The sequence below is a fragment of the Salvelinus alpinus genome, chromosome 18 (assembly GCF_045679555.1).
Source record: "Salvelinus alpinus chromosome 18, SLU_Salpinus.1, whole genome shotgun sequence".
Lineage (NCBI taxonomy): Eukaryota > Metazoa > Chordata > Actinopteri > Salmoniformes > Salmonidae > Salvelinus > Salvelinus alpinus.
Window position 1 is genome coordinate 35,943,304 of NC_092103.1, and position 12,025 is coordinate 35,955,328.

The 12,025-nt window shown below is 43.9% G+C and overlaps 1 protein-coding gene across 3 annotated transcripts; it reads right to left on the reverse strand.

Moving 5' to 3' along the window:
* Positions 1-5,565: 5,565 nt before the first annotated feature.
* ptges (prostaglandin E synthase) lies at positions 5,566-11,432 on the reverse strand. Of its 3 annotated transcripts, XR_011668837.1 has the most exons (4): positions 10,844-11,087; positions 10,617-10,699; positions 7,022-7,811; positions 5,566-6,935 (listed from the first exon to the last, which is right to left on the reverse strand). XR_011668837.1 is itself a non-coding variant. In XM_071351161.1 (3 exons), exons 1-3 carry the CDS (start codon positions 10,949-10,951, stop codon positions 7,562-7,564), a joined length of 441 nt encoding a protein of 146 aa, XP_071207262.1. In that variant the 5' UTR covers positions 10,952-11,432; the 3' UTR covers positions 5,566-7,561. The 3 variants fall into 3 exon arrangements, 2 of the variants coding, with proteins under 2 accessions (XP_071207262.1, XP_071207261.1); XM_071351161.1 differs by having other exon boundaries at positions 5,566-7,811; positions 10,844-11,432; XM_071351160.1 differs by lacking the exons at positions 10,617-10,699; positions 10,844-11,087 and adding an exon at positions 7,951-8,262 and having other exon boundaries at positions 5,566-7,811.
* Between the last annotated feature and the right edge of the window lie 593 nt (positions 11,433-12,025).

Genomic DNA, 12,025 nt, shown 5'->3' on the forward strand with positions numbered 1-12,025 from the left:
CGCTAGCTTGAGCAGGGGGACCTTGCGTGCGCTGCAGGATTTTAATCCATGACGGCGTAGTGTGTTACTAATGGTTTTCTTTGAGGCTGTGGTCCCAGCTCTCTTCAGGTCATTGACCAGGTCCTGCCGTGTAGTTCTTGGCTGATCCCTCACCTTCCTCATGATCATTGATGCCCCACGAGGTAAGATCTTGCATGGAGCCCCAGACCGAGGGTGATTGACCGTCATCTTGAACTTCTTCCATTTTCTAATAATTGCGCCAACAGTTGTTGCCTTCTCACCAAGCTGCTTGCCTATTGTCATGTAGCCCATCCCAGCCTTGTGCAGGTCTACAATCTTATCCCTGATGTACTTACACAGCTCTCTGGTCTTGGCCATTGTGGAGAGGTTGGAGTCTGTTTGATTGAGTGTGTGGACAGGTGTCTTTTATACAGGTAACGAGTTCAAACAGGTGCAGTTAATACAGGTAATGAGTGGAGAACAGGAGGGCTTCTTAAAGAAAAACTAACAGGTCTGTGAGAGCCGGAATTCTTACTGGTTGGTAGGTGATCAAATACTTATGTCATGCAATAAAATGCAAATTAATTACTTAAAAATCATACAATGTGATTTTCTGGATTTTTGTTTTAGATTCCGTCTCTCACAGTTGAAGTGTACCTATGATAAAAATGACAGACGTCTACATGCTTTGTAAGTAGGAAAACCTGCAAAATCGGCAGTGTATCAAATACTTGTTCTCCCCACTGTAGCTACTGACAAGGAAACAGTGTTATTACATAGCATGTTGGGTGAAAGTCTGGGAATTGTGCAAATGCCAAAGTCAAAGGGGATGACACTAAAGTGTGTAACTAAAGAACAAACCTGCTTAGTGTAGCACTCGCCTTGTCTTTGATGCAGCCCTCTCAATACAAGCCTAGAACTGCAAAATCTTCACTGTTTGCTTCAGCTGCACCTCTTCAGACCGACAACAAGTGCAGTTCCGGGAATGGACCAGTGGGTGGAGGCATACAACATGGACTTTAATTGACAACAGCTTGGAGTGATTAAAAAAACTACAGAAAATAAATCAACCACAATTTCGTTAACAATAACATCAAATTAAGATTTTCTTTGTAATGTTTAATAAATTAATTTCTCTAGGTTAGGCTATCTACGCTCACATTTATGAGAGTGTGGGAGATGGTCTCTGTGTGTGTGTCTGCGAGACTGCGTCTTGGGTTGGGCTGTTAGTGGGATGGTGGTCTTGTGGTCTGTGGTTGCATGAGATCTCACTACATACCAGCTCCCTGAGCTCACCACTGTGAGAAAACGACAGGCATAAAGACTGTAGCAGAGAGGAGGTTATATCTCTCTCTCTCTCGCTCTCTCTCTCTCTCTCCACGCGCCCTAAGGAAGCAAACACGCCCGACCAGGCCACCCTACAGCCCACGCAGACACTCATGGAGAGGGACAAGACAGGACTTGCCCCCTGCTACCTACCACGAGTCATTAACAAATCTATTTACATTGAACCGAAATCCTGATTTATGTTGAAAACCATTCCATTCAATGGACAGGATTACCTGTTAATCCATACACCTCCATCATCATCATCTGTAGGGTTTATGATGTGGTGATGATTTAGACATTCTGTTGTGCAAAAATGCATGACTGGCATGATGATAATTTTATGGGCATTCCCCTTTGAATAAACAAAAGTTACATTATATCATCATAAAACCTTTGACACAGATGATAAAGTCATCCATACAAAACATGTATATTTCTTTAGAGTACCTTACAGTGGGGGTGTTGGCAATTGTCTAGTACAGTGAGAGTATATAAGTGTGTTGGCATGAATGAGACAGAAAGAGGGCAAAGTGCAAGAATGCATGTAAACATGAGTGTCCATAAGTTACAGCTCAGGCACCTATCCACGTGTGAATGTGAGGGTGTGTTCGAATGAGTGCAAGAGAATGAGTCTACAGCCCATTCATGTGTGTTGGTTAGCAGCAAGCATGCATTAAAGCGCACTCCCTTTCCTGTCTCTATGTGCCCCTCTCAAGCCCCGAGGCCCCTTCCTGTGGACAGTGTCCAGCCCCAGAGCCTTACATAACTACAGAGGAATGCTGCAACTTAGCCCTGCCTGGAGCTCTGGACCATCAGACACTGAGAGAGGAGCCAGCAAATAATAATAGTAATAATAATCTATTGCATTTGTAAAGCGCTTTTCGTTATAAAAGAATAATCTCAAAGTGCATACAGTAAAATATAAACTAGAAAAAATTCTTTTATTATTTACATATACACTCAGTGGCCAGTTTATTAGATAAACCCATTTAGTACCTGATCGGACCCCCCTTTGCCTCTAGAACTGTTTGTGGCCCGCCTGTTAGCTTGCACGGTTCTTGTCATTCTCCTTTGACTCTCATCAACAAGCTGTTTTCGCCCACAGGACTGCCGCTGACTGGATTTTTGTATTTGTCGCATATATATATATATAAGTAGAACATTATAAATATATACATACATAGCTATCAGGTTTCAGGTAAGACCCAAATGCAGACTGTGTTGAAGTAACAATGTTTATTACAGCAACAGGGGCAGGCAAACAGCAGGTCAAGGGAGGCAGGGGTCGATAATCCAGAGTAGTGGGGTAAAGGTACAGGACGGCAGGCAGGCTCAGGGTCAGGTCAGGCAGAGGTTGGTAATCCAGACTAGTGGGGTAAAGGTACAGGACATCAGGCAGGCTCAGGGTCAGGTCAGGCAGAGGTTGGTAATCCAGACTAGTGGGGTAAAGGTACAGGACATCAGGCAGGCTCAGGGACAGGTCAGGCAGAGGTTGGTAATCCAGAGTAGTGGGGTAAAGGTACAGGACATCAGGCAGGCTCAGGGTCAGGTCAGGCAGAGGTTGGTAATCCAGACTAGTGGGGTAAAGGTACAGGACATCAGGCAGGCTCAGGGACAGGTCAGGCAGAGGTTGGTAATCCAGAGTAGTGGGGTAAAGGTACAGGACGTCAGGCAGGCTCAGGGTCAGGGCGGGCAGAAAGTGTCAAAACCAGGAAAAACAGGAACAATCAATAGACAGGAACAGAGGCAAAAACGCTTGTAGGCTTGACAAAACAAAACGAACTGGCAACAGACAAACAGAGAATACAGAATACCTGGGGAATGGGGAAAATGGGTGACACCTGGAGGGGGGTGGAGACAAGCACAAGGACAGGTGAAACATCAGTGTGTGACAGTACAAAGGGCAGGAGACAAAGGGCAGTAAGACATGGTTTTAACTCTAGACACAGAAAAGGTAGGACAAATATAGAGGGTATACGAACAGCAGAGGGGCTAATGATCTTGGTGCGGGGGAAAAGGGTCTTGGCTTCCGGGGGTGTAGCTGCGGCACCATAGCAGAGTGCCAGCGCCTCAGGCTTGACCTTCTTGGATACCGGTCGGTGCTGCAGAAGCAAAGTGGCCCGGGCCTTACGGAACCCCTCCCGGAGGTCCTGGTACTCTGCAGGGCTGGCGGAGAGGTCCGGGGCAAGGTATTGGGATTCTCAAGCCCTCAGAAAGACATCCTGGGGCAGGCAGAGCTGACTTCAGGCAATGAGTGTGGCAGGATGGGCTCCAGCCCATGATGGCACCGGTAGCCCAGTCAATGGAGGGATTGTATCGCTGGAGCCAAGAGAATCCCAATACCACGGGAACCTGTGGAGATTCAACTAGCAGGAATTGGATCGTCTCGCTGTGGTTCCCTGACACTCGTAGGTTGATGGGGGTGGTATGGTGGGTGACCCGGGCCTAGAGAGCCCCCAAAACATACATGAGAGCATCAGCTGTTCCGGACGACTGCATGATCACCCGATGTGAGTAAGACCAACATGTTTCAAGCAGACCACCGTAGTCCCTGTGCCCAAGAACACTAAAGTAACCTGCCTAAATGACTACCAACCCGTAGCACTCACGTCTGTAGCCATGAAGTCTTTTGAAAGGCTGGTCATGGCTCCTATCAACACCATTATCCCGGAAACCCTCGACCCACTCCAATTTGCATACCGCCCCAACAGATCCATGGATGATGCAATCTCTATTGTTCTCAACCCTGCCCTTTCCCACCTGGACAAAAGGAACAACAATGTGAGAACGCTATTCATTGACTACATCTCAGTGTTCAACACCATAGTGCCCTCAAATCTCATCACGAAGGTAAGGACCCTGGGACTAAACAACTCCCTCTGCAACTGGATCCTGGACTTCCTGACGGGCCAACCCCAGGTGGTAAGGGTAGGTAACAACACATCCGCCACGCTGATCCTCAACACGGGGCCCCTCAAGGGTGCGTGCTCCCCTCATGTACTCCCTGTGCACTCATGACTGCATGGCCAGGCAAGACTCCAACACCATCATCAAGTTTGCCAATGACACAACAGTGGTAGGCCTGATCACCAACAACGATGAGACAGCCTATAGGGAGGAGGTCAGAGGGCCAGGACTAGAATCTCTCCCTCAACGTGATCAAGACAAAGGAGATGATTGTGGACTACAGGAAAAGGAGGACAGAGCACGCCCCCATTCTCATCGACGGGGCTGTAGTGGAACAGGTTGAGAGCTTCAAGTTCCTTGGTGTCCACATCACCAACAAATTATCATGGTCCAAACACACAAAGACAGTCGTGAAGAGGACACAACGCCTATTCCCCCTCAGGAGACAGAAATGATTCGGCATGGGTCCTCAGATCGTCAAAAGGTTCTACAGCTGCACCATCAAGAGCATCCTGACTGGTTGCATCACTGCCTGGTATGGCAACTGCGTACGGCCCAGTACATCACCGGGGCCAAGCTTCCTGCCATCCAGGACCTCTATACCAATTGTCTAAGACTCCAGCCACCCTAGTCGTAGATTATTCTCTCTGATACCGCACGGCAAACGGTAACGGAGCGCCAAGTCTACTGTAGGTCCAAAAGGCTTCTTATCAGCTTCTACCCCCAAGCCATAAGACTCCTGAACAGCTAATCAAAGGGCTACCCAGACCCCTCTTTTACACTGCTGCTACTCTCTGTTTATTATCTATGTATAGTCACTTTAACTCTACCTACATGTACATATTACCTCAATTACCTCGACTAACCGGTGCCCCCGCACATTGACTCTGTACCGGTACCCCCTGTATATAGCCTTGCTATTGTTATTTTACTGCTGCTGTTTAATTATTTGTTACTTTTATTTTCTATTTTTTACTTATCTATTTTTTACTTAACACTTATTTTTCTTAACACTTCTTAAAGCATTGTTGGTTAAGGGCTTGTAAAGTAAGCATTTCACTGTAAGGTCCAACCTGTTGTATTCGGCGCATGTGACAAATAAAATTAGATTCTATTTGAAATTTATGAATTAAAAATCTGAGAACGGTAAACAATCATTTCTGATGAAAAAAAGACAACTGTAAAAGATGTGTGGATATAGTGTTTTGGTACTAAACTCTTTATATCTAAGCATCAACATCAGCTTGAGACCTCTATTATTCCTTAGACAAACATTGAATGTCATTTCCCCAATGAAAACCCAATAAAAGAACAAGGCAAGACAAAAAGTGAATTGATTAAAGAACTCGCTTTACTGTCTCATGGCACTCCATACACATCCATTTGTACATTCAACAAGATGCCCATTCTTTTCAATGCACATTCAATAACGGAGTAAACAATAAAGTAATACAGTAATTTGGAACTGTAACTAGGAAAATGCAGTAACTTGGAACTATGAAGCAGTAACTTGGAACTGTGAAACAGTAACTTGGAAAGGTGTGGCAGTAGCTTCCCACTAGGCATGCGCTGCTTGAATCAACATTGTTTCCATATAATTTTAATGAAATTACATTGAACCAATGTGGAATAGACATTGAATTGACTTCTGTGCCCAGTGGATATTTGGTATTTTATTAGGATCCCCATTGGCTATTGCAAAAACAGCAGCTACTCTTCCTGGGGTCAACACAAAACATGAAACATGACATAATACAGAACATTAATAGACAAGAACAGCTCATCAGTCAGTTGTGTCAGTGCAGTACATGTTGAGTGACCTTCTCTATAAGCATGCTGAAAGTCTGTAGTTAATTTATTTACAGTGAAATAGCATTGTACTAGGTCAAACACAAAGACTTTGGAACTGTGTTGCAGTAACTTGGAACTATGAAGCAGTAACTTGGAACTATGAAGCAGTAACTTGGAACTGTGTTGCAGTAACTTGGGAATGTATTGCAGTAACTTGGAAATGGGTTGCAGTAACTTGGAACTGTGTTGCAGTAACTTGGGAATGTGTTGCAGTAACTTGGAAATGGGTTGCAGTAACTTGGAACTGTGTTGCAGTAACTTGGGAATGTGTTGCAGTAACTTGGAAATGGGTTGCAGTAACTTGGGAATGTGTTGCAGTAACTTGGAACTGTGAAGCAAAGAAACACAGAGGTGGAGGATAAAATAGATGTTATGATTATGGACAATTCAGCAGTCATAGCTCCTATCTAGGTCCAGGACCAGACCAGGAAAAACTATGGGCTGTAGTCAAATCCTGTGATCAGGAAAAACTCTTGGCCTCATCGGTAGCCCATCGACAGGTGTGGTAGACCTGATGTCTCTGTGTCATCATCCCCCATCTTGTGATGCCATGGTGGCCAATGCTAGATAAACGAACACAGTGAACCACCACACTGGAAACGTTCCTTAGAATGGCACATGCTCTTCAGTTCAACCTCTAAGACTGGATCAAGCTGGTTTCAGCTGAAAGGTCATTGTATCCCAGACATGTCCTACTAAAATAGCTCTGTGGAATAAAATAGGTGCAGTGAAATGTATTGTTTTACAGGGTCAGCCATTGTAGTACAGCACCCCTGGAGCCAATCAGGGTTAAGTATAATTAAGCAATAAGGCCCGAGGGGGTGTGGTATTGAGCCAATATACCACGGCTAAGGGCTGTTCTTACGCACAACGCAACGTGGAGTGCCTGGATACAGCCCTTAGCCGTGGTATACTGGCAATATACCACAAACACCTGAGGTGCCTTATTTCTATTAGAAACTGGTTACCGACGTAATTAGAGTAGTAAAAATAACACAGCTGTCACCCAATCAGCATTCAGAGCTCAAACCACCCAGTTTATAACAAGAAATAGAGAATGAAAAAGACAGAAACAAGCAACAACTTGTGTATACACAAACAACATGACAACACAATGAACTGGTTAAAAGGTTCAATGTTTACTAATTAAAACCTTAATCTTCAGAGAGTAGAGTCCCCTGGACTATCAAGAGGGAGGCAATTGACTTCAACATTGCATAGCAAACATACAGTACTGCAGGGGGAGGTGCTTGCTAGAGCACAACAATGACTTCATTTCAGAGTACACACTTTCAGAGTACATACTGTCTTACAGTCGAGAGACACAAACTGCTATGGTAGCATTGATGGCGATATAGTCTTGAGGATTTCCATTGTATGAAAAGCATCTCTTGCAGTATCCTCTACCGCTGATCTCACAGACTGAGATAGGTCACAGATTGAAGCGGTCACAGATAGATCCAGAACACCACAACTACCACGAGGAGGCCACCGCCGCGAGGACCTGCACGGCCATGGACACGCAGGGCACTTGGGCGACGACATAGGCCAGGGAGCGTGTGGGCGCCCGCAGGACACACAGGTAGGCCACTGTATGAAGCACGCGGAACAGGAAGAAGACCAGGAAGTGAGCGCGGGCCACAGCAAGCGACGGGCCAATCAGGGAGTACACAGCCCCCAGGAACAGGAAAGGGAAGATATTCTCCATGTCGTTACGGTGAGCCCTGAAACACAAGAAGAGAGAATATTACATTTCATGTTTTAGATGTATATATTTTTTTTACATTAATTGATTGGATATAGTCATATTTATTATCATGGATGTATGGATTTTACATGAATAACTAAGCTGTTCACACTGACTCAACAAGTTGACAAGAATGACTTGAATACACACAACAGCTCCCCACGCTCACACATCTGTTTTGAATCAGAAGGTCATTCCTGGAGCTTACGGTATCGTCGTCTGACTCAGCCGTCTGCCACTGACCCAAGCAGTGCACAAACCCACTTCCGCTGTGATTACTCCACACACATGCAACTTTCTCCATTAGCCAACATAAGGGAGGGGTTTAGCCTACTGCGTAACAGAAGGAAATGCCTTCATGGCCAAAGGGAGTACAAACACACAGCTTTGCTGAGCGTGGAAACCCTCCATTACAAGTCTGTGCGTAGATGCTTATTCGGGTTTCTTTCTTTAAGTGAATCACTTCCTCTCTTCTGACTATCACTTAAGAGAAAATTCCTCTCATGGATTCCAGTCTCTGTCTCTAAATAGACCTATAGAATGTCGCAATGTATGCATGGGCTTTACCAGCAGCTGTCTTGAGTCAGTCGTAAAACCCAAACCATGGATTATCAATCATCCTTAAAAAGGCCAAAACAGTTGTAGTGACTCAATAGTATGAATTTTCTTCAGAAGCCATTTAGACATTCCAATGAAATCAGATGTGCTGAGAAAAAGGAAGAGGATGGCTGTATGTAATCTCTGAGAAGTGCAGCATGTTATTCATCTTGCTTTGTTGAATTCAAGTACCACTCCAACCAATCAACATCAAGACATGGAAAACTCCCATGGTGTAATCTAAATAGAATAGACTCTTGAGTGTTTGATTATTTTGGCAGAGTTGTTAGGAGTTTAAGATTGATAGGAGTACAGACTGAGACAAGAGAGGAAAAGGTGAAGCGAGGGTTTACTCCGCCCAAAATCTGTCCACGTTAAACAGATCAATATTTATACTAAGCTATATGGAATGTTTTTAAGAAGGTCATACCAAGGATCATTTAGCTATTTGATTTTGAATTTTAAGACCCAATCAAAAAAATATTTAAAAAGATAATTTGATGCAAAAAAAATTGGGCCTTACTGCTATTAGCCCATACAAACGCATTGAATAACAGATTCACTACATGGAACAACAGACACTCCCCCAAAAATATCAAAAGGAAGTTTGTTCTGAAGTGTCTGTCCTATATCTGAGAGATATAATAAAGATCAGGAAAGATTTATTTTATGTATTTAACTCCATATTCTTGCCATTAAACAGTCTCCATATATAATGCCATTAATTTGGGGGACCTTCAGACGAGTTGTGAGGGCTGTGGATGTTGCTCAGAGTCACATTAGTGTGTATGTAGCCCAAACGGTTCGGACGCTACAGACAGAAGTTTGCAGATCGGCTGTACCGACTTCAGACGAGTCTCCGGAGACTTGTGGAGGTCGTAGAGCAAAACGGAGAACATCATTGAGAGTCTCATCTTTCCATAGAGGGGTCATAATAGTTTGTAAGCAAAACCGTTCGGACACTACAGATGATTTTGTGAGAAGACCGATTTTCGGAATGTCTCATGGTCTGACACGCAGCGCTCTACCTCTGTTACCTTTCACCACAGATGTGGAAATTATATCTCTAGCTTAAACTGACGAATTGTTATGAGCATTTTTTGATGATGCTAATTATATTTCAGTGGGGGCATGGAGATCAGGGGGATTTAATGCTGTTCTTGGAGAATCTTAATTGGACCTAATTGATACCAGTCACAGAGCATTCCATTGTATTGCGCATCAGTGCATGAATGCCTGCTCAGCTCATCACATTTTACATCATCAAAGAGTCAGGTCAGAAAGGGCCTCATGTGAGGGGAGAAAAGAGGGGAAAGTTTTCAGTGTTCACTAGAAAAATAGTTTTTTTCTGCTGTCGTGGATCATTTCCTGTCTAGTTAAAACAACACAGACACTGAACCATATCCCAGCCCCAGGATGGATAACAAACGTCTGTGAAATAAAAATGAAAGAGCCACAAATGATCTCTAAAGAGTTCAACCAGCTCCAGGTAAAATTCTCCATTTACATGTTTGGTTGTCACATGGAATGTGGGGTTCGTGGTCACTATCAACATTGCCACTGCCAGTATACAATAAATCCCACGCTCTTTGTGATGGTGCTATAAAGAGCTCCCTTCGTTGCCTCTCTCTCACACACAAACAGCACACACACACATATTTACTCAAAATGTCAAGGCATTCAAATGCTGAATTTTGTTAGGAATATAGTTTGATTAAAGAAAAGCTATTGCTTAATTTCCTGTTACAAGTGGAATACCTTACTTGCAAACACTGTGACAACCAACCTCATACTGTGTGTGACAACCAACCACATACTGTGTGTGACATCCAACCCAGGATGGAGCTGGTTGTCACAAGTGGACAGAGTGTGTTTGATGGCTTATAACTCCATGTTGGAATAAGACATGAGGATAAAAAGAGTCCCCACAAGTATTGAAAGTGACTGGTGCTGAGAATTACTGCATTGTCGGAACTAGAAGCACAAGCATTACGCTACACTCGCATTAACATCTGCTAACCATGTGTATGTGACAAATACAATTTGATTTGATTTGAATTACACCAAAAAAGTGTGACAACCAACCCGGTCTCCACTACTGTTGAACATTATATTGCTACCACCAATGTCAATAGGCTAGGGCTAGGCTACAATACAATCTGAGAACAGTAATCGCCCTTCTCACCTTCGGCACCGTTCTACGTCCGGATCCTCTCTGTAGTACTGGACGCCGCCGTGTCTCTGCGCATCCTCTGGGTTAGCGAAAGCCTTCCCAGGAGAGAGAGATAATTCACAAATACCCTGACCAACGTTTATACAGCGCCATACTTTACTTTTGTAACTAAGATGTATTCAAACCATAGATCAAATACCGAACTAGCCTAATAAACTGTTAACTGCGAAGTATCTTACCTTTTTACGAAGCCTGACTTGTCCAGTGATGATTGCTATGATGTACATCTTGATGACCAGGAGAACACTATAGAAAACAAAACAGGAAAAAGCCTCGTTCTCCAACATGATTGTTTGGTATGATCTTCCAATTCCCAGGTGAAGTACTGCTGTGTTATCGACGTCTGCGGTTGGAGAGTTGCTCGTGCTCACACGGAGCCTAACTGGAAAGTATGGAGCGGGATGTAGCCCCAGGACTCAACACTTTCACTGACGCACATTTTGGAGGGGCTGGTCTGGTGCCTCTCTCTCGCTCTCTCGTTCTCGCTCCCTTTAGCCACGTTTATACACCTTGTGGGTTTTGTGATCTGATCAATGTGGTCCAATCACTATCTGATCAATGTTTGTAACATCTACACATTCTATTAAAATGTGTATTTTACCTGCCCACCGTCTCCACATTGCAATATGTTTGACTGATATTATAAAACAATGATATGAATTCATTTATTTTAAGACAATTACTGATGCCATAAGTCAATGCTATTACCTGTCAGTGATTATTTAGGCCTGCATTATGATTTTTTTTTTAAATGGTTTGACCATCCAGATCTGTTTACACATGATTGATATCCAGATATTAATGGGTCCCTAAATACCTCCGAGGTGGTCAAGTGGATCATGCGTCTTTTAATTGTCGACACCTGTCTAAAAATGTGGGCATCAAGATCAGGACAAAGGACGCATGTCAGTATCAGCTATACATATTTTTACTGAAGTACTTTACACCACTGCTCCTAACCATGCGTTACATCAGGATCAAACACACACGCTTTGGTTTGCGGAGACCGCAGGATGTTTGAACAGGGCTTTTCGCATGGAATTTTCTGAATGCTTGCGTTCAGGATGTTTGAAGTGCTGCAGGTTGTGTGGAGCGTGTGCAAAAGGAGGTGTGCGCGCCGAGCTTCAAAGAGAGACTGAGGAATGAGAGCTGCGCTCCTCTCTCCTGGAGAAAAACTTCCCCATCGATTTATTTTAGCTCTATCATTGCAGTCAATTAAATCGTTACTCAGATATCAGAGTTTAAAACATGACCACATCACTGCTGCTGATTTTCATTATTTCCTTCCAGTGGCTACACGTCATTCAGTGTTTTGAGCCCCACCTTTGTAGTTGCCTTTTTTGCATGTTATTTTGACATTA